The 27,300-nt window shown below is 35.5% G+C and overlaps 4 protein-coding genes across 4 annotated transcripts; 1 reads left to right on the top strand and 3 right to left on the bottom strand.

Annotated features, from left to right (window-relative positions):
* Positions 1–6,223: 6,223 nt before the first annotated feature.
* Positions 6,224–12,943, bottom strand: LOC147485117 (mitochondrial import receptor subunit TOM40-1-like). The gene is made up of 11 exons (XM_086570517.1): positions 12,570–12,943; positions 12,061–12,142; positions 11,876–11,975; positions 11,667–11,762; positions 11,534–11,584; positions 9,686–9,751; positions 8,546–8,647; positions 7,410–7,478; positions 7,234–7,317; positions 6,908–7,003; positions 6,224–6,566 (listed from the first exon to the last, which is right to left on the bottom strand). Exons 1-11 carry the CDS (start codon positions 12,721–12,723, stop codon positions 6,510–6,512), a joined length of 957 nt encoding a protein of 318 aa, XP_086426643.1. The 5' UTR covers positions 12,724–12,943; the 3' UTR covers positions 6,224–6,509.
* Positions 12,944–14,213: 1,270 nt separating this feature from the next.
* NF-YC11 (nuclear factor Y, subunit C11) lies at positions 14,214–17,328 on the top strand. Its single transcript, XM_086573389.1, has 6 exons — positions 14,214–14,632; positions 15,537–15,609; positions 15,752–15,845; positions 16,170–16,286; positions 16,374–16,431; positions 16,548–17,328. The coding sequence occupies exons 1-6, from the start codon at positions 14,600–14,602 to the stop codon at positions 16,998–17,000; spliced, it is 828 nt and encodes a 275-aa protein (XP_086429515.1). The 5' UTR covers positions 14,214–14,599; the 3' UTR covers positions 17,001–17,328.
* A 921-nt stretch (positions 17,329–18,249) lies between these two features.
* Positions 18,250–20,656, bottom strand: LOC147485115 (cysteine proteinase inhibitor 12-like). The gene is made up of 4 exons (XM_086573391.1): positions 20,396–20,656; positions 20,099–20,320; positions 18,661–18,806; positions 18,250–18,506 (listed from the first exon to the last, which is right to left on the bottom strand). The coding sequence occupies exons 1-4, from the start codon at positions 20,616–20,618 to the stop codon at positions 18,369–18,371; spliced, it is 729 nt and encodes a 242-aa protein (XP_086429517.1). The 5' UTR covers positions 20,619–20,656; the 3' UTR covers positions 18,250–18,368.
* Positions 20,657–20,775: 119 nt separating this feature from the next.
* Positions 20,776–26,199, bottom strand: LOC147485114 (protein kinase family protein / protein phosphatase 2C (PP2C) family protein). The gene is made up of 11 exons (XM_086573388.1): positions 25,653–26,199; positions 25,408–25,574; positions 24,158–24,225; positions 23,826–24,049; positions 23,227–23,278; positions 22,407–22,950; positions 22,255–22,324; positions 21,964–22,183; positions 21,722–21,826; positions 21,418–21,513; positions 20,776–21,052 (listed from the first exon to the last, which is right to left on the bottom strand). Exons 1-11 carry the CDS (start codon positions 25,877–25,879, stop codon positions 20,858–20,860), a joined length of 1,968 nt encoding a protein of 655 aa, XP_086429514.1. The 5' UTR covers positions 25,880–26,199; the 3' UTR covers positions 20,776–20,857.
* Positions 26,200–27,300: the final 1,101 nt, after the last annotated feature.

Genomic DNA, 27,300 nt, shown 5'->3' with positions numbered 1-27,300 from the left:
CTACATTTTGTTCCCAATCCATATCCAATTCGGTTTCCAACCCTATAAGGAAACCAGATTTACCAAAAAGAAGATAAACAATCAAAGAGCCCAAGCCCAAACCCAAATTCACTTCTTGTTTTATTCAAAATAACACTATAGTTGATGATGAATGGGGATAGTGTGAACATTTGCACATTACATATACTAAGCTAAGTGAGTTCAGTTGCTTAGGTTTTGCTAAGACAGACCCTATCACCCTAACATGCTTTTATTATTGATTAAGACGAGCAAACTACGATTCTTTTACTAGAGGTTTCCTGTTGGTTTAGTCACTAAAAGAATATTGATTAATTTTTCTATATCTCCAAGATTTAGTATATATAGGATATGATATGATGCCCCTATAACATAAAACAATTTAATAAAAGAACCAGATTTTGTCAAGGTTTATAATTTACTATATATAAAATCAGGGGCTGCTCCACGCCTCCTCTCATTGTAAATTGAATATATTGGATTGGTCGCCCTATGAATTTAAGAGGGTATTAGAGTATGCTATTGTGTTTGGCTCAAAGTATCTTATCCCAATGACTAATTTTGATAAGTTATGGTAATGAATACAATACATGTACACAAAATTTACCCTATCCCAGTGTTCACTTTAATTTTCCTATTCTATATTGCTGATCGATCTAATCTGTCAATATGAATTATGTTCAAGACTTTTCTTATTCTCCTTTATAGAAAATGTTAACTTGAGACTCTGATATGTCTGATTATATGCATCATTTCTAGTGGGCAAGTTGGGATCAGGGACCAAACACTTCTCAGACCACAGCACTTGATCAAGCCACCCTTCAATCTTCTTAGCCACACAATTCAACTAGAAATGGCACACCTCAATGTCCAGAATACCCATCTTCGGTGCTTCCAAATGACCTTGGTGAATGGGTGATGTGAACTCTACCATGGTATATTAACCATGTCGCCATATACCATGCCTAACACGCGCCCCACAAGCCCACAGTTCATCCATAAAGACCCCTAAGCTTACATGTGGTCTCAAGTGGCGCACCAATAACAAAATGGGCGTCTAATCATCTCCTTATTATGTCATGGATGTGATTGTTAGACCGGCAAATCTCCCACCAAATATGAACAACTAAGAAATGCTGGTGATCATTATACAGTGAAAGAATGTCAGGTAAAGATATGCTGAGGCAAATGTAGGAATAAAAGAGTATGGGAACATTGTGTTTTAGGTGCCCTTTAGCTAGGACTCGAAAGAGATTATTAAGTACTACCCACAACAGAGATGTGTAGGGATATAGGACCTTAGTGGAGTACTGCAGGGGAGGAGGGACGAGTGGGGTGCAAATAGTGGGCCCAAAATGAAGTGTAATAAGGAACTTTCTTAGGTTTTAATTGGTTCATGGAGAAAAGAGAGGTAGTCTCCTTCTATTCATGTCTTGTCTTTTTATTTGCTTGTTTTGCTTTATTTCTTTGTTTTTAATGAACATTTTGTGTGTGAGAATTCCACTTACGGATGTTGGGAACGAGGGCTAGTCGTAGTGGTAATGATGAGTGGCTATTTCAAACCTGTCACCTGAATTTTCCTAACAATGAGGAAAGAAAAATGTTAGTGACCCAAACTCATCACTTCATTATTGGCATTAGCAAGGGATATGGAAAATGTACGCTGATAACTCTGATAAGTGTATATCCATTTAACTCTCACAAATGTAAACTACAAATTTTCTTTTCTCAATACAATTATCTTTTTAAACAAAAAAAAAACTCTCTACTAGACGGGAGTGTATTTTTTTTTTGTGTGTATTCAGAAAGAGATCCTAATTTTCCCATCTAGTTGGAGAAATCTTAATTGACTTATTTAGTAGAGGTAATACTAGTTAACCCAAAAAAAAAAAGTATATCTCTTTAAGCCGATCAAAATATCACTATCTATCCATTTCAGGCGGTTGCATATCTCGAGAAACCATCAGATTGAGATCTCATGGTCCACAAAAGATCTAACCCGAATATTTCGTCTTGGTTACCATTATTATTTAATTAAGATCAAGTTTTTAAACTCCCCCACCCCCCACCCAAAGAGTTTGCCAATTCTTCATTTTTGAGAAGGTTGTAGACAGGGTAGAAAGTCCTCATTCTACATACTAGAGATTGCTATAGTCTCTTGTAATGTTAAGGAGAGCCTATTTAAGGGTCTGACAAGAAGATATGGTAACATTTTTTTCTTTTTTTGCTATCAATACAAACAATTACCTTCAGCGGAAAATAAAAACACCATATCTCCATTAGATTTCAAGTATGTAATATGTATGTAGCATATATCTATGAAAATATATTTGATGATAAATCAGTAATAGAAGATGAATCGGACTTTATTTATTGTGAGATGACCTTCACGATTTAGAACTTCTTTTCTCCAGTGAGTTTGCATCAACATCGATCTCATTTTTGTGTAAACATGAATATTCTTTCACCACTTAAACTCACACTTTTGCAATTTATCTTTAGTCAATTTTTGGTGTATGGGTTGCAAGATATTCATTATGATACATGCATCTCACGTACTTTTCCTACTTCAATTCATCTTCAGTCAATTTTTGGTGTATGTGTTGCAAAATATTCCTTATGATACATGCATCTCACGTACTTTTTCCTACTTCAATTCATCTTCAGTCAATTTTTGGTGTATGTGTTTGCGACTCTGTTTTGTTCGTTGAGTTCGATACTTCAATCCATTGATTCTCTTTCCAGTTAGTTTCCGTGCAAGAAAATGGTTTTCTTTTGACCAAATTTCCGAAATTTTATTATCATTGCAGATGATTCCCTTTGTAGTTAGTTTTACGTGCAAGAAATTAAATCCACTGCACTTTATATTGAGTGCAGTCCTACACAATTATCTATCCAACGCAAGTGAAACCGAAACTCTGTAATTTCCTTTAATTTTGACCCGCAAACTTTTGTTATATCTGAAACGGCATTTTATGTACTTATACTAAGATGAAGAAAAGTATGCAAAGACTGCAAACCATCCTTTTGTTTTTGCTTCCTCCTATATTTTCTTTTCTTTTCATTTCACAATCATATATTCTATGAGCGAGTAACATAGTAAGGCAGTATATACTAAGCAAAACCAGGTAAATATCCATGATGCAGTCCGTCCTCCTTATTAACCCGATATGTAACTATACTTGGTATGTTTACATTATTAATACAACTTGCTCACTTAGTGAAAAAAGATAAACATTCATATTTATAGAGCTCACCCAATCACAGAAATATGATCCGCAAGACTACAAACAGTACTAGTACTCGATGGCACAAAAGTTGGTTACATTTAAAACATTGAGATCTCTAAAACATTTTTCAAAGTTGTTGTCAATCTTAAAGTGGCATGCACTCGTGCACCTAAAGTTCGTTTCTTGCTATTATTGTATCATTACATGAATAATACTATAGAAGCCAGGGTCCTGCAGCAAGCTAGCTAATTCCTAGTTAAACGTTTGCTTGATGATCAATTTTATTACAAGTGCAAATAAACCTTTCACTTTAGGTAATCTTTTTCGATCAGTTTATTCAGTGATTCCTCGACCTAGTGATGGGACTCTACATCTTCTTTTTGGGTAGCCTTTGCATTCCATGACACCAACACCTATTTCCAGATGATAAAAAATAAATTGTACTTGACCATGCACCAATTGTTGTCTTCAAAACATCCAAAAAACCAAATAAAAGTCCTTCCTTTTTCATCCCGACCCAATTGACCATATGTCTTTATAGCCCTCATCAATTCGTATGTCTTTTTATAGTCCTCATCACTAAAAATCTAAAAGAGACAAGATCAGTCAACAAAACTGTAGGTGTCAACACCTTATATGCGAAGGATGTTCATCAAAAGCTTGAATAATTGCATGATGTAATCTGTCAAAAGCTTGGTCAAAGATTCATTTTCTCTTTTCTCTAATACCATGTTCAATCAAAAATAAATTAGCCATGCACTGAAATCTCGCTTTATAGCTTTCCTTTCTGATCGTTAGCTAATCGATCGAGGATCAACTACAATGCACTAGTTATAATACAACAAAGAAAAATGCACTTGTCTTTCTTCTTTCATCAAAAGGTTACTTTACATTAAGGGAGCTCAATCATCGTTAAACAATCTTATTTTAGTACATACGATGATCTAGAATATTCAATCTTGAGTACGTCCATCGTCGAAAACTATGTGCCATAGGAAATTATTATGGTTTGTGGGGATTGATTTCCTATCAGAAATGAACGTCCTTAAAAGAACGGTCACTAACCGAAAGCAAGGTCAATTTCCTCTAATTAACATTATTAAAACATACACTTTTTTGTAGATGATAAAATGATAATGTGGCATATATATATGGCATTACCTTTGGGTGTGTTGAAACGTTGAGTAACTATTTTAAATCAGTTGAGACTTGATAACATACCATACCTGTCTCGTTTCATATTACAGACTCACAGTTACAGAGCATAGACACTTAGACTGACAGCATTATAAAGTAAATATAAATAAACTAAACAAAAAGATGTATCAATTTTGTTTGCCACTGCCTTTGTAGTGTGATTGCAACTTACTACTGATTTTTCATAGTCTTTCACTCTTTCATTGTGATTGCAGTAATCTGTAATCTTAAATTGACACTCACGCGAAATACTACTGATTACAGTATTCTACTCGCGCAATATTCTACCAGATGATGTCGCCAAAACAAGTTAGGTCTCCTATGTGCCTAGCTAGCCACTGGACTATGGACAATTTCCAGCACCCAGGGTCCTTGTTCCAGCTAAATATCGTGTTCCATATCGAAAGTTGCATAAATATGTGTTGTTCCAATTTCCAAACTGCTCAAAAACACGTGGTGCTACACAATGGGGAACTGACAGTGACAGTGACAATGAAAGTTTTGGTGTTCAGGGTGGTTATCATACGCTTACTCGTTAAGCAAGATTTGCTAGACATAGTTGATAGTAAAAGCGAATTTTGACGATTAAGGTTGTGCTTAAGCTAATTTGATGCCAGTCGATGTATGAATCTCACTTCAAAGTCGTGGCAAAGGTTTGTTTGTTTACCATCGTGGCCTGGAATGTCAATTTTAGGTATATGTCTAAATGACTTTTAACTAAGTAGTCGACTTGCTTAATAGAATTGTCTTTAATTAAGTAATTAATTCTGCCTAGCTTAGTTTAACTAAGAATATAACATCTAGTGGTGCATTAACAAAGTCACTAATCTTTAGTTTTCTATTCTAACTAACAATTTCTGTGGTCTTAAAGAAACCCCTTTAATGTGTCCTACGCATGTAATGGATAATTATAGGCCATAACTCAACAACAAATGTGTTTCAGAAAACTGGAAATGTCTCAACAACATCAACCACATCGTGTTTCCACGTTTATTACTTTTGAACTAATTGTTGGAAAGACAAATCTACAATCGTTTCAAATAAACCATGCGTTCTCAAATTGGGTGATGATAAATAACCATGATTAAGAAAATGTCTTAATATAATAGGAGCGTAACCTTGATATGTTTCCTAATTAAATATAATAAGCTGAGTTAGGTCAGCAGAAAACCAAAATGCTTATGCTGTATTGCTATTGGATTATGTAGTGTACGTTAGACGATGTTTCGACGCAATTTATGTGGAGGCAAATCTTCAAATGAAAATGTTGTTTCAGCTGTCTTCTATTCACAAGCAGCGTCACAACTCACAAGAAACTTGGACAGGCCGCGTCATGCGCGTTTATGATTATGGGCAATTGTAGATTTCGAGATGGGTATGTAAGTTTATAGTAGGTCCAATAGGGTGTTATATGGCTGCTAAAGACAATATAAGTACTAAAATAGTGACATGGCACCTATTAGGCCCATAGTTGGCAGGCTATATATGAAAACCCATTGGACTTCTTGCTCTTGCCCATTGGACTTCTTGCTCTTGCCACTATTCTTTTATCATAGGCAACAAGCAGCACGCCCAATTAATTAGAGAATACCGCACTTAATTTGGCACCTTTATCCGAGGACGAGCTTGCAATTTTTCTAGGTGCAAACAACCCACGAAAAATACGGAGAGACAGAGATAGCAGATTCCAATGGCCGATTTGTACTTTGTATGATTTTGGGCATAGATTGTCAACTAATTAGGACGATAATTTATGTCTAAGTACAGCCAATAACAACTAAAAGAAGACCCCAATTAATTTCTTCTTCTGATGAATGAGCTCCAAAAGAACAAAACATGGCTTCAAACAGCCAACTTATCTATCAAGGCCCCTATTGTCATGGGAGCAGAATGGGTAAACCCACATACAGCGAGGCCAACTCAGAAAATAAATAGACTTTGCTATTTTTTTTACCGCTTCTAAAAACAATAAGCTCTAAACTCAGGAACAAGGCTTAACCAAGTAAATAAGCAGCAGGTTGAGAAGAAAAATAATCTGATTGTACACGAATAGAGATATCTTATTTACTCTCCCACGGTCAGCCCAAACCCAAACTTATAATCTTTCTTCATGTGATCAAGCTGCAAAAGCAAAGCAAAGCAAAGAAAATAGTGAATGAGCTCCAAACTAAAATCAAACAACATTGGGTGACGAAGATTGGAAGAGTTTGCTAACAGAATAATGGGTATATGGGGTAAATTCAAGTCACTGCTACAGCTTCCCATTACTCAAAAGCAAAGGGTCAATGTCAGAGACTGGCTTCCTTTTGGATCATTCACAAGTTTCCAACTACAAGAAAACATGCATACATGTTTGCTGTGAATGATGAAATATCCTAATTAACTCTTAAAAGAGGATCCTAAAGGGCAAGGGTACATGAGCCAATAAAAATTAATCTTACAAGGGCAAATGATATCCTCACCTCTGCAGAAAGAATAAATGTGAGACCCACATTCAGTCGCTCTTCCAGAAATGCAGACGTGCAGCCATTAGAATCAATCTTTCCCCTTAGACGACACTGTCACCAGCAAAAATAGTAAATACTCAATATTGAGTTCGTATACAGTTAAAGAATTTGACAAGTCCCTTTCCCTGATAACTTCCAAAACATATGTGGCTACACACGTTCCCACCAGCACACCCACAGCCACACCAAGTCACCAACCACCTCAGTGGTTGGAAGTATTTGCCAAATCCCTTCCCCAAATAATCACACACAACAGTACTTCCTAAATATTGACAAATTACCTGACGGAGTATGTAATCATACCCAGCACTTGCTGTGATATCTCTTGACATGAGGTTAAACATGAAATCTGATGCAAGAGAAACCTGCACATCAAATGACGATATCAAACAAAATGATGATATAGCAGTAGTGACAGGTAACAACAAGGTCCTTTTTTTACAACAAACATTCTTACCTTCTCAGATAGCTTCTGCACATAGCTAAGAGCAACCATCCCAGTGCTTGCTACTTGCCCTGTTGCCACCTGAAATGAACATTGATTCATTTTTATTTCTTGAACGGTATACAGTTCACTTAATGGACCCCAATCGGAAAAGATTACCCCATTAACAAGATGCTAAAAAAGGCAACTCCCAAAAGAAAGATTACAGAGTAATGGTAGCCTTCACAAAGGCAATAGTAATTGAACAAAGTGGCCACTATATCACTAGAGAACAGTATTTCCTTGATCTACATCACAAGCCACTCAAATGAAGATACAGTTTTTTCTCTCTCCAAAACCCAAATCATTCTTTTCTTATTAAGTGTTTCTATTGAGGGGCTCATGAACTTCACGCCTACTGGTTCATTCTCACATGTTTGTAAGCTTTTCAAACAAGTCATTTTTCATGTGGTCAGTTGGAGAGGGAAATCAGCAAAGCTTTCAAGACAAGCTTCCACCAAATTCTATCTAGTTTCAAGCCTCTTGTTTGAGCCTGACATCTAATAATCCCACTGTTAGATATCTCAGGCATGATGAGTTGACACAAGATACTACCTTCCCTTCTGGATATTGTTTGTGTACTTTTTTTCAGTGTGTTGGCAACAGAAGGAATGCAAGTTTCTTCACAACAGTCGTAACACTTCTCTGATGTTGAGGCAATGAGACTACTTAGGTGGCAAAGACACAAGATACTACCTTGCCTTCTGGATATTGTTTGTGTACTTTTTTTCGGTGTGTTGGCAACAGAAGGGAATGCGAGTTTCTTCGCAACAGTCCTAACACTTCTCTGATGTTGAGGCAATGAGACTACTTAGGTGGCAAAGACATGCCAAGTTTCATAATTACAACACTAAGTTGCTTGGGATGTAAGTAGCAACCTCCATATGTAAAATATGTTTCTTTTCAATTCTAGAAATAAAATGTATACTATAAACTTTCACAGTTCCAATTTTTATAATATCCGGACACAAAATTTATATACATGTGTCTCACTTTAAATTTAATTTTGCAAAAGCCATTAAACTATAATGATCCTAAAACCATCTGAAATAATGAAATGTACTAAGAACTCCTAAACCCTATCCTACTTAGTAGTTGAGTGGATTTACCCATTTATCCGTGTTGTATCGAGCAGCAAAACCGACGCCGGACTTTCGATGTTGACCAGCCCAAAACACTTCACTTCCCAATGACAATTGCTGAGTGACACTCTGTAGAAGAAAACACTTCTTTGTCAGTTTTAATCTCAACACAAAAGAATACATATTCATGGGTTCTAAAGATAATAATAGGAATAAGTGAACAACGATAGCAATAATAATGTTACTGATTACCATAACATATAGAAACAAAACAGAAAAAAAATATTAATAATATTAATAACAATAACAGAAATATCTTCCATGGTCTACCAAAGGAAATAAGTGCATACTTTTGAGATTAACATAAGAAAGAAACCTGTCCCGACATATAATTCAATGTAGCTAGATATGCCTAAAGGGACTTCTTTCAAAATAAATAAACACAACATGAGCCTACACTGCCAGTTTGAAATGTGTGTCAGTGTTATAGAATATGGGATTGTGATTAAAAATGGAAAACAATGGCTGGACTTGTAGTGTACAAGTCACTCTCATGCTGTCACCCTATTAAAACCTGAATTATTCAATTATCCCCAAGAAAATTTAATTAAAAACCAAATTAGTGTTATGGTTCGTAGTTCTGCTATTAAAAAATGGTTATGCGAGTGTATGTCTCCACCATACTACCTAAAAAAATTGAAGCTTAAATAAAAAAACTTAAGAAAAATGGTACATGAACAAACCAAAAACATGAAATATTAATATTTCCCAGAAAGAAAAAGGGGAAGTTGGATCCTGTTTATTTGTCTTTAAAGTTAATTATCTCGTAATAATTATGTTCATCAAAAGTAAAAAGACGAGATCAGCACACAACTTCTGACATAAAAGTGTGCACACACACACACATGCAATCACATGCAGACTTGTTGGGATGGTTTACGAAAGAGATTCATCAATAAGGCTTTGATCTATGCTGAGTTAGATGCTTTATCCTCAGCACCATCAAAAGCTATGATATTCCTATTATCTCAGATGCTCCATAAAAAGCAAAGGGTAAACCCCCGGATTTATATACTACAAGAAAATGATAACCCTGAATGGTACATTATTCGATGAACAAATTTTTTCTTTACCCCAATAAAGTACAAAACAAAAGAGTTAGCATACCTGAATGTAACTAGCACCAAATAAGGCGCCATTTCCAAGCTGAAACTGAGCCCTGTAATCACTGCCCTGTAATACATGAAATAATATTTTGGTTACTGGAAAAAAAAAAGTCTCCCAATATCCATGTGGATTCAAATAACACTATTGGTGGGAGGGGGGATTGATTCAGCTATTACGCAATTTTTCAAACTCATGGGATCAAAGGAAACTTAGCAAAGTATTAAGTATGTCATAAATTTTATAACACAACAAATAATCAGTTGCATCTGAAGAGAAAACCATCTGCATAGAAGTGATATATACTACTCAAAATGCAACAAGGTGACATGTTCGACAAGAAAGGTTGGCAGGTAAAAACAAACAAAAAAGGCGTTCACTCTGCTCGAGCTTGTGGTTGGGAATGGGGATTTGACAACAACTTCAAGGTTCTTGAAGATAAATGGCAACACAATCTATAAGAAGTAAAAGTAGAGTTTAAATGAACAATGAGTCGATGACAACAAATTTTCTTATTTTTTCATACTTACTCTCTCAGAAATACAGGTAAAAATTACATGAAATATTTTTGTTTTTAAAAACCAAACCCATGATTTTACTTCTTGGCTTAATCCCCAGATAAATGTTTAAATTTGTAATTTGACACGTAGAACATCATTCTTGTATCATAAATTGATTACTAAGACCACTTACTCATCTTCCAAGTGAGGCAAATATAGCCTCTAACACCTTAGCCTACAGCCATTAATGAACCAAACTTTTGAACATCATTTTTTTTTTCTTTCAGTGTGAGTGTGTGACCTCAATCTTTACTCTTCATCATGGATTCGAGAACAGAGATTATCTGTTGATGCCACAGCCCACAACAACAATCCTGTGTCAAAAAATGGGAGATAGTCTCGCGAGGTTCTGTTGTAGAATCGTCGCACGAGGTTGTGTTATAAGATTTATCTTATGTAAAACCGTCCTCAACATGCAATAAGATGAACAAAGAATCCTACAACCCAATCACAATATACAGAATAGTGGAGAGGGCTCCCGAGTCAAGTTTGATCAAAGCTTGATAAATAAACTGACAGGATACCATCACCAACAGGCAACAGCATCCATCATCCAATGATGTGCTACACACAACATACACACAATGGAGGTGATTCAAATTCAATAACTATAATATTTCAAACATGGCTAGAGAGAAAGCATATTCACTCAAAAACCAATCTAATTCATGATGTTGTTCACTAACATGGCTAGATTTGCCAACGAAATGGATCTTCCATTTTGCAGAATCTTGATATATGGATACATGTAAATTATGAGGCACCATAACTCCTCTTCATTGTTGAGTTGAGTTATCATAGGCCATGGAACTAGGCAGATGGTATACAAATCAGCCTAGCCGTCGTCTTCTAAGTCATTTAAGGCTGGCATACAGCTTCTTTCTCCTAATGCCATATTTGAATTCTATGGAGGATACATGACACAGAAACATTAACAGATAAATGATCGTAAGATCCCCTTGTATGCAGATGCTTATCACCCTACTACAAATGCAAAACTCCAGTTCCAGAATCTCAACAAACGTTCACAAGATAATAAAAAACACAGTTTTAACAACGTAAATTAAATAAGGCTCCAGCAAACCATGTAATGGTGAAAAAAGTGATTCGTCAAACAGGGTTTCATCTCAAATCCTGATAAGTTTTCTGGCTAAATGAGTACATGTCAACGCATTCAAACTTGTAAACATCACATACATGAAAGAGAATGAAGGCCGGTAAACTTAACAACAAAAGAAAATAATTTAAACAATTTTTCGAGGAGAAGAACAGAGACTTGAAAGAACTTAACCTTATAATCAAAGTTTGCCATCCCATGTGACATATGCGGTTCCCCCGAAAGCTGAAAAACATACAGCACAAGTTACTATTCCCATATAAATTCTGTGCACATTAAAATATATAAAAAAATGTCAAAGCTATACCTGAGCATTACCCTTCACAGTCAGGTTATTAGTAATGTCATATTTTAGCCGTGCATTAAGCCTCCCATCAGTCAAAATACGCCCGAAAAGCATGATCTGTGATATGCCACCAGGAATCAAATACATTTTGAATATTTATGAAGTAAAACTATAAACAAATTTTCATGAAAGACTTGAAATGAGTGCACAAATGACAGCTACTGACCCACCTTTGGGTCCAAAAAGTTAGCTCCGAACTCATAGTGAGAAGTCGGGATTTTGATGACCTCCGAACCTTGAGAAGGAAGCTCCATGGGTCCCATATATACACTGGTAAACAGTTTTCAGTGGATATTATTATAAAAGTTTCCCAATAACATTTCATGGAATACATTTATTAACTGGAAATAGCTACCTGTGGCTGAGTGAGAATCTCTGATTGAGTCCCTTAGTGAAATCAAAACGAAAACCCTCAAAATTTTCTGCCTTCAAGGATACTGCAAATCATAAAAAAAATGGACTACTATTAGTAAAGAAGAAGTCTCTCTTCCGTATAACGGGGCAGGTCACACAAAATTACAGTAGCTTACAAACATCCATTACGAGATTTGAAGTTTCTTATAACAATGCAGTATTAAATTCAATAGCATACAACTCTCTTAAAGTGTCCTTTTTTCACCCAATTTACCTAGCTTCTTTCTAATAAATTTTTCTCATTGAAATCGTGCTCATCTTAACTAATCGAATTCCCTATCTAGTAATTTCAATAACCAGACACCAATACTTTTATGAAACTTACTTACACCTAAAACAGAAACTAATAATTTCAATCTTATTATTAAAAAACAATCTTTTCCAGTTAAACAGATAAAAATTTCAACACTGTGAGATTAAAAACAAATAATAATAACAATAATCACTCACTCATAGATTCACGATGGATTTCTTCATAAGGAATGGGACAAGGGAGATTTTTGTAATCAACTTTCTTTTCAACTTTGGTTTCAACTAAATTGGGATTCGTGTAAACACCAGAAACAGAAACAGATGGATCGATTGATACTGGTGATGATGCCATTGCCTAAATCTTTTAAAACAAACAAACAAACTACTGAATGTTAAAATTAAAAAAAGAGGGGTGAACTCCCCTCGTCAGAAGTGAGAGTGTGTGTTTTGTATGGCTGCTGGTCAAGTGTTTTGATTTTCAGGGTTTAAGGAAGGGTTTGCTTTTTTTTTTTTTTTTTTATTTTGCGGTTTTTCAGTATTAGGTCCTTTGCTTTTTCTTTATTTCGTTCTACGGTCCTTTGTTTTGACTTGTGGGTTGGGTTAACCAAGGCCTAAAATATCGATATCGATGAATATATCGGTGTACCCAAAAACCGATATATATCGGATATATCGGATATTTCGGATATATCCATTTTTTGGTAACCACAACCAAACTATTTAAAATATCGAAATATCTATATATATCTAAATATAATATCGGAAATATCGGATATATATCGGAAATATATTGAAAATATCGGATTTATATTTTAAAATGGTCAAAAAGTCAACCGATATATATCCATTTATATCTATAAAGTTTCATTTGAAATCATTATATCTTTTATTCGATGGATATATGTCGAAATATCGATGCCTGTCGATACATAATATTTTCAACATATCGGATATATCGGGCGATATTTTCCCATTTAACTATGTGACTCGGGTGAAGCTCACACACTCACAAGTCACACGTCACAAGTCACAACCAACCGCTTTTATGGAGCATCATCTATATTGAAATTGTAGGATCTTTCAATTAAACTACACCATGTCCATTTCTCAGTATTTGAACTCATTAGACTTTTCAAAAATAAATCTTCTATCTAATAAAAGCAATGGTGTGGAGCGCCCATTCCATCCAATGGTTTGTCGTACATGCGGATCCAATCTATCTAATAAAAAATTATCCATTGAGACTCCATCCATGATTTTTTCTTTTATATCCAAGAAAAATTTTGTTAAAGTGTATTATCAATATACTCTATCCAAAATCAACTAAAAAATAAAAACTGACTTATAAATTGTTTTGGCAAAATCAATTTATTTTATAAATTGAGTTGTTTCAAATATTTTACTAAGATGTGTAGTCTTTCGCGACGGGCGCGATGATTTATTGTTGAGTAATGTCGCAATGCGCTGCCGAGGTCTCATGGGTCGTAGGTAGGTACGGCATATACCCTAGTTTTTAACAATCCGCATATGAACTCCATTTATGCGAACTCTAAAAAAACCTCCACTATAATGAATTAGAAGCTGATTTTTAGCATAATATAGATCATCTTTAGAAAAAATCATCAAAATTTATTTACAATGTTGTAAAATTATCCAACGGTTTATATGATATTTTATAGAAAGATTCTCTATTATGAAAATACTAAGTTCACTAAAAACTAGTCCTCAATTCATTTTATAAATCTATTTTCGATAGTAGAGTTCATTAACGGCTTGTTCCAATAATAGTGAGACCGAAGCTGCATTTCAGATATAAGAAAAGGAGCTGTTACCATTTCAGATATAAGAAAAATAGTTATAGTTTCACAATTCTACTTGCAGTTTTCAAGTAATTGTCAGCCACCTCAAATCATCCTAAGCTACTTCAGTCACATTTTGGAGATGGAACAAAAAAAAATAAAACTCTAACAAAGATGTGCCCTGAAAATAGGGTCTAGATCCAGGTTTTATTTGGTTCTAGTCAAAAAAGAATAGTTTTTAACGGAGGGAAGCCGCCACTCACGTGATTTCCTACAACTCAGAAAAAAATTAAAAAAAAAAAATATTATTATTTTTTTTTTTTATTAAAAAAAAAAAAGAATTAAATAATTAATAATCCATCTTCTCTGTGTGTGCAAATATAAACATAACATTGAGTCAGGGCCTTGGAGGAATCCCTTGATAACAATATGAGGAAGAAGCTCGATACTCGTTTTCCTGCTGTAAGTTTAACTCTTTTGCCTTTTCCTCTTTTCTAGGTTTCAATTGTTCGCGTATTATTGACTTTTTAAAGTTGCTTGCTTTTTTCATGCATGATGATGTTTTCGTGTTGATTCATTACTGTTGTGTGTGATTGTGTTGATAAAGTGTCAAATTTAAGGTTTTGGGTTATGGATCTCTTTTGGTTGTTGTGATTAGGGTTTGACAGGTTAATTTTTTGGTCAAAGGTTTGATTTTGATGTTGTTGGTAGTTGTTTGACTTGGGCAATTAGTTTGTTTTATTCAAGTGTTAGATAGATATGCTTATTTGGTTGAAATTACAAGTTTTAAGTTTGCCATCTTTTGAAAAAAAAAAATTGTGCATTGTTTTTTTTGAGTAAGTAAGAGAAAATTTGGAGTTGGGATTGTTATGTTGCTATGTGAAGAATGTATGTAAGGATGCCACTGTTAACTAACTTTCGACTTGTGACCCCTTATGCTCAATTGGGACGATTCGTAAGAATGACGTGTAATTTAATTTCTTCTAGATGATTATTTAAAAGTTTGTGGACAAACTCCGTCGTTATTGTTAATTTTTTTCAGAGGAGCACTAGAGTTGTAGGTTCCATCTTTTTGTATAGGCTTATCCAATTGATGGGGAAGTATAGTCTGCCATTCATTTGCCCAGTTCGGTGGCATGTGCTGCTAGACTTACCCTCTAGTTTCTGCCCCATTCGGAAGCATTTTATATTCAGTCCACGCATATGGACCTATACTATTCATGGTATTATTTTGCTTCCAGCCATGGTATTATGGCAACAGTGTTTTGATTCCATTTTCTACTTCACTTATGTAATGTAGTAGCTAAGGGACCATAGCATTTTGCCATGATTTTATAATGTATAACGGATACATTTTTCATGGCAGTCTCGGATTAAAAAGATAATGCAAGCCGATGAAGATGTTGGAAAGATTGCAATGGCAGTGCCTCTTTTAGTATGTAAGTACCAGTAACTGTGTCACAAAATTTTGTTTTACTGTGTGTTTCTGAATTTTGTGTTCTCTGTAGTCTTACTTTTTTTACATTTACACTTTTCAATCTGATGACATGTTTGTGTTTGGCCCTCTTACAACTCTTGCAGCTAAAGCGTTGGAACTGTTTTTGCAAGATCTATGTGAAAGGACATACGATATAACCCTTCAAAGGGGAGCAAAGACCGTGAGCTCATTTCATCTGTAAGTGAACACTTTCAACTGAATGCCTTTTTTTCTCCATGTTTTCTTGGTCACAATCTAATTGAAGCCAATGTGTTTGGATTTTATTTTCCTCCGTTGGATGCTCTTCTATTGTGTAATTTTGTCCGAGCACTGAGAGAAGTTTGGCTCGGGTCTGTCGAACCCTAATTTAATAAAAGTTAATATTCTCTTATAGTATACTTGTAATTTGGGATTTTTTTCAGCTTAAACAATTTTTTCTTCTTCTTTTAAAAAGAAATATATATTTTGTGCTTCTTTTTTCGTGTATCTTATATTCTAATTGGACTTGTCACTGAATTACAGAAAACAGTGTGTACAAAGCTATAATGTCTTTGATTTCCTCAAAGAAGTTGTTAGTAAAGTTCCAGATTTAGGTGGTTCTGAAGCTGCAGCTGAGGATAGAGCTCTTACTAAAAGAAGGTTAGCACACTAATAATTGTATTTACATATACTCCGGATAGATATAAACAGGAATCATCTAATTTATTTGCTTTTTCTTTCTAATAGAAAAGCAATTGAGGAGGAGGATAATGAGACTGATGATGAGGCAAAGAGGAGCAGGATGGTAAGAAAAGGGGAAAGAAAGCTGTAAATTACTAAATTGCATTAGGCATAAAATAAAATAGTTACCTTTTTTCATATGAATGGTGCTTGACATTTGAAGGAATTTGTTTGTTGCAGCATGATACAGGTAACAACAGCAGCAGTGGCAGAGGGCGGGGAAGGGGTCGAGGAAGAGGCCGGGGGAGACCTAGTCAAAGTGCTACTCAGTTTGCAAAGTGTGAAGATGATCCTGACATGTCTCCTCAACATGATAAGCTGAATGTGAACCCCATTGGGCTGGAAAATGGGATGGAAGCTAAGGAATTTAAGGAAAGCATGTTGGCTGGTAGCAGTACAAACCCAGCTCTGCGAAACTTTGATTTGAATGTTGACTTGCATGTCAATGGGGATACAGCTGTCCCAGTGGCAGCACCTCCTACCACATCGACAGACCCTCCAGAGTTAAAACACGAGGAATATCCGGGGTGGTCTCATTTAGACATGGAAAAGGGTCCTATTGATCCTCTTCAGCTTGTTCACCTTAATAGAAGTTTAGATGAGGATGATGAGGATTATGACGAAGAAGGATAGCTGATGAAAATGGATCATTTCACTGGTTAATCATGACTCAGCTCTGATATTAGAGTAGATGAACATTTTCCGAGCTGCTCAACAGTTTTAGGAGCTCTGGGGAACAGAAGATGTAGGGAATACTACGTTCACTCTCCTAGGGATGGAAATGTGATTGGCACATAGAAATACTGAAGAAGTTTCTGTCTTGTGTAGCAATTGTATTATATGTTTCTATAATTACTAACTAGAGCAGATCAGTTATTGATTCTCCTGTGTCCTCTGTACTTTGTTCACTAACAACTCTTTGTCACGTAGAAATGCTGAAGGAAGTTGTTTGGACTTGTTAGATTTTTTGTTATTTTGTGATCAGCAGAGTTTCATGTGTTATTCTAAGCTTATAGTTGGGTTGCTAGTGCGTTGTGCTCGTGCATATCAAAGGGATTGACTGTTACCCGGAGTTCTGGGTAAAAGAAAGTAGTGAAAGGAAGTACCCATCTCTAATTCTCTATTCAGTTAGTATTTTAGTAAGTAGAGCTTGTCGACTTGAGCATCCTTCATATGAGGAATCATGCGCACTGCTAAAAAAAAAGGCCCTGGTCCCAGGACAAACGTGCAAAGCCAATTGCCTTGTTTGGCGCATCGGACCGGGAAGCTGATTGCAAATAACTGAAGCACAAGTGGATAACAAGTTCTTCGGCTCTTAAAAAAATGCCATAGCTGAAGGAGCTTTTAATGCACTCAAGTCTGGACTAAGAATTCTCAGTAATTCAATTCCTAGTAAACAAATGCACTCTTAATGTACACCATCGAGAAATGCATTAAGTTGACACACAACAGTTTAAATAGGACCCATATAACCATAATAACAGGAACATTTGACATCTTTAGTTCATGCTGACTACTTTAACATGTACTGAACCCATGGGTTTACTATACAAAATACAAGTTTACATTACACATTTTATACAGACGCAAGTTTACATAACACATTTTATACAGACGCAAGTTTAGCACATTTTATAGAGTCCCAATTTAGGAACAAGCAGCCAGCGCCCACGTTAAAAGTAAATAAAGTCAGACTTCCATATCTTAAGAACAGGTAGTATTCAACCCCAGGCAATACAGACTGGAGCATCTAAACATACAACTCGCCCCTGGATAAAGTAGAGAGCAAGGTTTTCATAGTGAGTAGACTATACTCTCGAGGAATTGTAATCCCCAAAATTTGGACCAACTGTATGCAACTAGAGCGTCAAAACAAAAGATGGGAACATAATCTAAATACGTAGTTTATTTATGAGTGGGCAACATTCTAATAAAGTTTCAGAAGGCCTCAGGAAAGATAGGCGATAGTGTTATCATATCCACACAGTTTTATGGAAAGATCTAAGAGTGGTCCTGTTCCACTTGATTCAAATGAAAGGTGCCTGCTTTGTTCTTATGCACTTCAACTTTGTACTTCTCTTCCTTGCTTCCCCTCTTCATCTTGAGAAGCATGTCAAACTTAGCGGATTCATCAATTACCTGCACATTTACCCGACAACGTTAAAACAAGGTACAATCTCGATGTAAAATAACTGTAAGAAAGACCATTATGTTTTGTCAGACTCAGAGGGGAGTCACCAAAATAAGAAAAAAGAAGTGAACTGTGACAATTAAAATGGTAACAGATGTCAACCTCTGCCTTAGCAAGGAGGATCTCTAGCAGTTCAAAAGGGGCCAACGAGTTAGACCTCTGCTGGATAGTCTTCACAGCATGATTTGCTGCATCTTTAACTGCAGGATCATGTGCTGGCACCGTTCTCCATCCTGGCTCATGACCATCTGAATATCCACCAGGCCAATTGATCATTACAGAAAAGATCCTCTCAAAAGACACTCTCGCAGGGAGGGGGATTCTAGAGGTCAATCGGGAGGGCATGCACCCCCAATTATCATAAATATCCTAGTTTTAAGCACACAAGGCCAGTAAAACACTTTTCTTTGGCAAATGAGGGCTAAAGGATTATGTATCCATAACACAAGAAAAATCACTTCAGATGCAATTTCCAAACATGTGCAAACAAAAAGTCGGGGGAAAATGTTTTTGCTTCCACTCAAATAAAAAGAAAACAGTGTAAAATCCATTTCAGCTAAAAGTCATACACAAAGTATCCATTTCAATTTCAGCTAAAAGTCATACACAAAGTATCCATTTCAGTATCAAAGAGAAGTCCTCCCAAGTTGCACCGTCTACCTCCGCATATTAAATTTTTGTAGGACCTTTCAACACTGGCTCATGTTTAAACTGATCTTTTGGTATGGACAAATGAAGACTTGTATACTCAAGCACGGACATCATCGCTGACACCCTAAATCTTTAATTAACATATTCTCAAGGTCCCCTTAAAGGTAATCCAATCGAAGTAAGGCCTACTCCTCATAAATTTCACATGTAAGAAGGCAAGCCTTACAAAAGCTTACATAAACGTTTGAAATATACTCTATCCTTTCGTAGCCCCTAAGAATGTTTAAACTTCATTGCTCAATACATACGCCTCAACATATATATATATATATTATTCTCTAAAAAATAGCTACTTAAGTTAACTTAAAATAAATACGTAAATAAAACTTCACCTACAAAATGAATTCAAACCTAATTTTTTGTAAATACGATATAATCAATATTTAAGATTATCTCCATAAAATTTCAACTCATTTGGAAACCTCTAACATTAGCAAAAAAAACGATTACAAAAACTCGATATTTCTAGATTTCTTTAAAGATGACAACAATTTTTATCTATATTAGAGGTTTCCAAATGAGCTAAAATTTTGGAAAGATGATCATCATGGTAAGTGCATAACCACAAAAAATTAGTTTTGAATTCATTTTGTAAGTAAAGTTTTTTTTTATTTTAAGCTACTTTTTAGAGAAGGACTAATATATATATATAAACCAATATTTATCCAAAAGATGTATAAAAACAAAAATGTGAAACCACATTCATACCACACAAGCTGACAAGCGAATAATGTAAATTATAACATTCAACAATACAAGAACAATACATAAAACTCAAAAAAAACGAAACTTGATTCGAAACATTATTAGGTAATAATAAATTAATTACCTTGCTTAACCCCAAGATCAGAAGGGGTAAAAGCAGCAGAATCACCAACATGCTTGAACTCATTCAATTCCTTGAAATTCATCCATGGCTTCACCCAAACTTTAGCTTCATAAATCTTCTTTTTCCCAGCATCAATTGCTTCCAAAGTAAGATGGTGCATAGTACCAGACACCACTTGTTCTTTCGCCTTCACCACCCTAGCAAACTCCAACAAAGCATTCTACACAAGAACAAATATTTAATAATTCACTTTACATTTAAAAAGATGATAAAAAAGTGTTCTTTTTTACGTTTACCTCTTTTTGTTATGTTCATCTACAGCGAATTTGGCCAGACTTTCAATCTCGACACTGTTTTGAGAACATTCCTCAGAATCACGTATACCACCAAGAGCACCAGAAGCCATTTTGATGAGTTGTTCTTGTTGTTGATAAAAGTAGTTTGAAGAAAAAACTGATTTAGTAAAAACGAGTAGTGAGATGAGAAGAATAAGGAAACAAGCAGAGTTGTTGTTGTTCATTAGATCTTGTCTTGTTTTTATATTGTGATTCTATCTATATATATTTTTCTCTCTCTTGCTTTCTACGTGTTTTGCTTTCATGCTAAGCTACTACTTTGTCTTGTGATTGTACACGTATAGATTTTGCTTTTGTCGGTTGCATGAGATGTTCAACACGTGGAGAATCTTGGTCGACTGTTTTTGTTAAGACATTTGAGACACTGTCATATATGAATTTAAAGAGACAAAGAGGAGGAGCTTCAGTAAATCCTCTCGGCAGTAGAGACTGGACGCAGAAAGATAACTATAGCTGTGATGTTATCTTTGCTGCCACGTTCAGCAGCTTCTGTAACCAATCTCTTGGAGCACATTCCTGGTTCTTTAACAGTGTCTCTGATAATGGATACAACGTCTTCATTGCTCACCACATCCCAAAGTCCATCACTAGCCATTACCTGTTATTTAGCACAAGCACGAAAACAATTAGTTGAGTATTTCTTGATTTACACTGCAATGGATATAGTATACTAGGCTCAATACTTCACGGCTTAACTAAAAAAGATGAAAAAATAAATTTAGACAACGTTTGAGTTTAAACATTCCTAGGGAGTTGGATAAATGAAGCTCCCCAAGTGTTTTGAAGTAAACAATCTCAAGGAGACCTTAAAACCGTAGAAGAGACCAGAGACCAGAGACCAAGAGAAGATAGTAGATTTGTAGACTGCTAGCTGCCACATACTACTCTGGTCTCTGGTCTTGACATTTCCAAGGATTAAAATTATCATTCCAAGTTAGTTTGATGGGCAGATAGAGTTCTTACCAAAAATTCATCTTCATAAGTTAAAGTAGTCTCAGTTACTTCAGGCTCAGCTGTGACTGCAGGCTTCAGATCATCATCACCAATTGACCTTGTAACCTTTAAAGAGAAAGCACTTATTGATTAGTTCCCTTCAATGCTTTAGATACAGATACTAGTGAAACACACATAATGATCAACTGATGCCTAACAACAAAGAATGGTGGATTCTACCTTTTCAATACGCAAATTCAATGGAAAACTCTGGTAGTACTTAGTACCCTATAAACATTTCCACAAGAATTTTTTAAAATCTTAAGACAGATACCTGGAGAGCAGCTGAACCAACCCTCCATGTGTCAACAAGCCATCTGACTTGTCCACCTGCTCCGACAACACGTTCTCTCTCCTCAAGACGGCTTGCAACATGGTCCTACATTCAGAGTTCATATATGGTTTGTAATTTTATATCCTCAAGTAAATGGAAAACATCGTAGAAGTGAAAGCATAATATTGTACAAGATGCTGGTAACATTGTTCTAAAATACATGGTTATTTTTCTTTGCTCACCTCACTAAGAGCAATTGCATGGCCACTACGACATAAAACTGTCCTGCAATCACCAGCATTTGCAACAAAAAGCTTGTTCCTTATGATCAACACAACAGCTGCAGTGCAACCAGGATGCCAGTCTTTCTGAAGAACTACCTTTGAATGATGTTGAAATACCAATTCATTCCTGAATGCAGTATCTGTCTTCACAAATGCCTCTGATAATGCATCTGAAGGACTGTATGAATGCAAAAATAAGTATGTCTTGAGCTAAAACGATGAAAGGTGAGTACAGTAGAATGAATGTACCTAGTATTCGAGCCAGAGTTCTGTAGAAACCCTGGTAGTGCACGAGCAGAGAACTCAGCAGCTGCTGCACCTGTAGATGGATGCTATTTAGAAATACTGCATTCTTAAAGTTAAGTAGAAGATTAGTAATATGATAAGCTTCTTAGGAGCACCTCGATGACCATCAAAAATGCCAAACAAATGAACATCCTTCTGATTTCCCATCTGAGGCATTAAAAAATGTGTATCCTCCATTGTCTCTCTCCTACCACAAGTAGTGAAGGATCCTGAAGACAGTATCGGGCAGTACGCGGAAAAGTTATCTGCAGAATTGGACCAGAGCCCAATTGTTGAATTGACCACGCAAGCTTTCTTAACAAACAAATCCCCTTGAGTGGACCAGTTTATAGTCTCCTTATAAGTCTGAATGCTATTGACATTGTTTGGATGCGGATCACCTAGTGCGATTGGATATTCTACAGGGACCTTTACTTCATGAAACTTTTTTACAAAATCTATGATTGGACCCAATTCAGTAACTATGTCATCAAAACTAGGCCGGTTTAAAGGATTTGCATCCCAGCACCTCTGTATCAGTGAAAGTAAAGTTTCTGGAGCACCTGACTCCAGACCAGTAAGAACTGGTCGCAATCCTTCAGACACTACAGCTGCTGTGAGTTGCTGCTCAGTATAGTTCATTTCCAATACAGTGTGTGCCTGTACATTCAGAGTATTAAATGACTTGTATGGATCATGCAAGACATATCATCACAAGGAACAAAATTAGAAACAAGGTTGAGAGAGAGGAGCACAGTGGTATTTCAGATGTTAAGACTATTTGTTGCAGGTCTAACTACGGTTAAAAAATTAAGACGCAGATGATAATTGATACACCTGGGATCAATCCCCTAACTCTGACAGGCTCCCATGTTCGGCACATTAGAGTGAGTTGAATCCTAATACATTCATCAACAGGAAAAAGAAATGTTATACCTGGGCTTCGGTGCGAAGATCCGTGTATGGAACAACGCCGGTGAGAAGCTCACTGCAACATAATATTTGAGTCAGAACCTCGTGCAATAAGGGAACTCAACATGCACCACATCCCACACATTAATATGTCAATGTTTATGGGCATTATACGGGACAAAATATCAAGCTGTAACAGAAAATAAATGCAGCACAAATAATTAGATATCCGCTCTCACTCTATCCTTAATGGGACAAGAAAAGAATGCATTGTAAGAAATACGTAAAGTAAACCCTGACATAATCTTGTTGGGGTGGGGGGTGGGTGGGGGGGCACAGATCATCCCTTCCTCTAGTGGCCAGTTCCCTTTTTCTACTAAAACTACCTAGTCTAGTCACTGGATTAAGTACACTAAATAAAAAGTAAGATGAGTTACTAGTTGTTCTCCAGGGACAACAGGTTACAGTAATTATGTATCATGATTAGCATAGCACAATGGAGAACAATATACACTCAATTGCACATACTGTAGAAGAACAAGATTACGGATTGCAGCTCAACAGAGATTAAGTTTGGAACGAGAACTCTATTATCTTGGAAGTCTCTAGTTCTAAATGCTTACTTAATAGATATTCCAAAACTGTATACATCGGATTTTTCACTGTGTATCTCCTTCTTCAATATTTCAGGACCCATATATATTAGTGTTCCAACCATATTTTTCTTGTGAAAGCCACCGGTTGGTTTACCAGATGATCTCCAATTCTCAACAGAATTGTCTTTGAGATCTTCTTTGTACACCGCCAAACCAAAGTCTGCTAGATGTGGAGAAAGGTCCATATCAAGCTGCAAAATCCATGTTGTCCTTATTTACAGAACATAATAAAATTAACAAGCCACACCTACAAAAGAGCTATTAAAGATTGCAGAGAACTAAGGAAACAAGATGCTTACAAGAACATTTGCTGGTTTCACATCCCTGTGTATAATCCCAAGGTAATGTAGATACTGAAGAGCTTTCGCTGGAAAGGAGAAAACCAGAAGTTGTAAGAATGATATCACCGAGATATTCTACCAAACATTTTGAGAACCGGAAAAATAACATTAGACATGCTGATAGTTCAATCCAAGAATGTGCAACATCAACTAGTGTTGATGTATTTTAATATGTGAGTTGATCATATGGGCCTGGGTTCCTTATGGTACGGGTATTATTTCCTGTTGATTATTTTTGACTTGGTCTTTCTTATCCAGTAACGTTGAGTCCAATATCCACGGTCATTAGCCTATAATGCACCCACTATTGAAGGATCAACTGTTACAAAAGAAAAACCAATTTTATCTTCTTTCTCACTGAAAAAACTGAACTGGCAGTGCATTTTTCTCTGCTGCAGTTCATTGTTTTCATAATTTTCACTTGGGCAATCAGTTCAGTTTATTGTGAGTGTGTGTAGTGCTCTTCCTCTATTGTTATCTAGTGCAGGGGTTCAATGGAGATTAGTTGATTGGTTGTTGTATCCTGGAGGTTGCGCACTCTCTGCTGCAATTTGTTTGAGAGAAGATTCGGAGGCGCGAAACAACCTTAAAGAAAGCGGCATTATCCGCGCCTCATCCTATTGTGTTGTGTGTTGGTTCTGTGATTTGGGAATTTATCTGTATTTTTAACAATATACATAGAATAGATGAAAAGAGGTCATGAAAAGATCAAACAAGGAAGCATTTGCAGCACATTGTGTATCCTATATATGGGTATTTCTTTTGGCATCAATGACAGGTTAACGCTACTTGTATTTAAAAAGAGCTTGGACATACCCAATACAAATTTATGGCTGCACTTACTAGAATTCCTACATATGCTACTGGTAGGATTATGGCAAGACAAAGTGATTAGTATACAAATTATTAGATACTTAATTTCCCTACGCTACAAAATGTTGTATACCATAGAAAAAAGACTAAACTCAAACTGACACCACTGCTAGAGGAAATTCAACTCGTATCTCCGTTTAGTGCTTTTTCTAGTGTCACTTCTGTGCAAAGGATATACTAGACTACTAGTCACTACAGTTTTTCCTTTATTTTTTTCCTGGCACACACAAGAATCAATACATTCCACCTTAATTGCACAAACTTTAAATTCAGAATTTAAAGTATAGTAATCATGCAAGTACTTGTAAACATAACTAACACAAAATAACCCTTACCTAGCTGGAAAATGATTGAAACTGCTTTCGAAATGCTTGGAACCCATTCTTCCACATGTAATTTATGTGCCAGACTTCCAGCCTCATATAATTTAAAGAAGAACATATAATTAGGTGGCCTCGCATGCGCCGCAACCAATGTTGCTATCCCAGAATGATCTAGCTTGCTTCATTATACAATATTAAACAAAAAAATTCAACATTTAAAAGAAAAAACAAGCCCATCATCAGTAATTGAGACATACCATAGTAACTGTAACTCTCTGTGAAACTTATCAATGTCTAGAGAAGTAGACAAGATGGGCTTCTTAGCAGCAACTTTGGAACCAAATAGAATAGCTTCATACACAATGCTTTCAGCACCTTTGGCTATTGGGGAGATAAGAGAGAATGATGATGGTTTAAGATGTAAAGGGATAGTTTTGCTGTTACAACATCCTCTTATACACTTGTTTGGCTCCACCATCTCCATTACCTCTCGTTTTTTCCGTCGGAGTTGGAACCAATTAGTAGCTGCAGTTTTACGTGGAGGCCCTCCTTTGTCCTATGTCTCTTTTCATGGGCTTAAAAGCCAGTTTCTTGAATCCAAAAATGCACAGGGGTTACTTTGAAGGCATTTACGAGCTCTTGACTCTTCCTCTTTATACAAACTTTCCACACAAATACAGTTGAGTTGTTAAAAGTTCCTACAAAATCAATAATTTGAGGTTTGTCATATTGACACCACTGATTTTACCTTTACCAAGGGGCGACCCAACAATAATGCCACCATTGAACTGTAGTTAGAACTATATTTTGGACTAGGGAATACGCCCGGGATTTATTAAAATTTTAAATCAGCTTATATTTTTATTGAAAATAAACCGAAATACATTAATGAGCAACGATTATAATACATAAGTACTTAGAAACTAATTGATCAAATTGAGATAGTCTCTTTACTTTGTAGTCTAAGATATTAATTTGTAATTTTCAAATGAAATTATCTTAAACTTGATCTAGCTTATATAATAGTTTCTTAAATTTATAGTGATTTAGCAAATTTTCAATCATAATATATTTTTATTAAAAATAAACCAAATACGTTAATGAAGCGAACGATTATGATGCATAAGATTCATAAAAAATGAGATTGTTGGGGGGCCAAGGGATCAAAAAAAGGAACTAAATAACCTATTGTTTATGCTTTAAAACTATTTTAAATGCCTTTTGAATCCAAAATTATTTTAAACTAGTTGGTTGCTATTCTAATTTTATTTAATTATCCTAGTTTTAGGTAAATCATAATAGTTTTATTAGATTTATAGTGATGTACAAATCACTAAAATATCTAATCAAATCAATAAAATCAATTGATTGTTTCCATATCCTCAAAGAATACAATACAAAAAAATTCTATTTCAAAAAAATTTTATCACATTAACTCCCATGTTCTATATCTTTTTTCTATGAATTGATGAATACAAAAAATTCTCTTTTCAAAAAAATGTGTTCACCTTTTCTTAGAATAACTCCCCTAGTATTTTAACATCTTTTTTTATAGGTGATTGTTTGTATACATGAAAAATATACTTATTCAATTCCAACATAAATAACAGAGAATATCATGCTGTTTTATGTTTTTCATCAATGTGAACATGTCTTTGTTAATATTTTTGGAACATCTTTCTTCTATAAGGGGTTGACAATTGACATTGTCATGTTTGATATTCTCCAATATAATGGTTGTCCAAAGATCTTCTAACCAACATTGGTTTACTCTGCTATGGCTGTCATTGAATGTTTTGGTGTAATTGTCAAATGCTGTCAAATTCTATCAAGCAAGCTATCATTCTCTTTATCAAATGTTAAACATCACAAAAAGAAAATATTAAATAATGAACCAAAAAACCC

The sequence above is a fragment of the Coptis chinensis genome, chromosome 7 (genome assembly GCF_015680905.1).
Source record: "Coptis chinensis isolate HL-2020 chromosome 7, ASM1568090v1, whole genome shotgun sequence".
NCBI classification, from domain to species: Eukaryota; Viridiplantae; Streptophyta; class Magnoliopsida; order Ranunculales; family Ranunculaceae; genus Coptis; species Coptis chinensis.
The sequence above is the reverse complement of the archived record's forward strand: the minus strand, read 5'-3'. Positions and strand labels throughout refer to the sequence as shown.

Bases quoted from the DNA above. Each gene is read 5' to 3' on its own strand.
- LOC147485114 (XM_086573388.1), bottom strand. From the start codon at position 25,879: ATGGAGATGGTGGAGCCAAACAAGTGTATAAGAGGATGTTGTAACAGC. The intron at 24,226-25,407 runs GTAAGGGTTATT...TCTCCTTTCCAG, and splicing joins TTCAATCATTTTCCAGCTAG to CGAAAGCTCTTCAGTATCTA. The intron at 22,951-23,226 runs GTATAACATTTC...CTGAATGTACAG, and splicing joins ATCTTCGCACCGAAGCCCAG to GCACACACTGTATTGGAAAT.
- LOC147485117 (XM_086570517.1), bottom strand. From the start codon at position 12,723: ATGGCATCATCACCAGTATCAATCGATCCATCTGTTTCTGTTTCTGGT. The intron at 11,585-11,666 runs GTATAGCTTTGA...TATGTTTTTCAG, and splicing joins CTGTGAAGGGTAATGCTCAG to CTTTCGGGGGAACCGCATAT. The intron at 6,567-6,907 runs GTGAGGATATCA...TTGCTTTTGCAG, and splicing joins CATTTATTCTTTCTGCAGAG to CTTGATCACATGAAGAAAGA.
- LOC147485115 (XM_086573391.1), bottom strand. From the start codon at position 20,618: ATGAACAACAACAACTCTGCTTGTTTCCTTATTCTTCTCATCTCACTA. The intron at 18,807-20,098 runs GTAATTAATTTA...GTGGATATTCAG, and splicing joins TGATCTTGGGGTTAAGCAAG to ATGGTCATGAGCCAGGATGG. The intron at 18,507-18,660 runs GTTGACATCTGT...GTAAATGTGCAG, and splicing joins TCCTCCTTGCTAAGGCAGAG to GTAATTGATGAATCCGCTAA.
- NF-YC11 (XM_086573389.1), top strand. From the start codon at position 14,600: ATGAGGAAGAAGCTCGATACTCGTTTTCCTGCT. The intron at 14,633-15,536 runs GTAAGTTTAACT...TTTTCATGGCAG, and splicing joins TCGATACTCGTTTTCCTGCT to TCTCGGATTAAAAAGATAAT. The intron at 15,846-16,169 runs GTAAGTGAACAC...ACTGAATTACAG, and splicing joins ACCGTGAGCTCATTTCATCT to AAAACAGTGTGTACAAAGCT.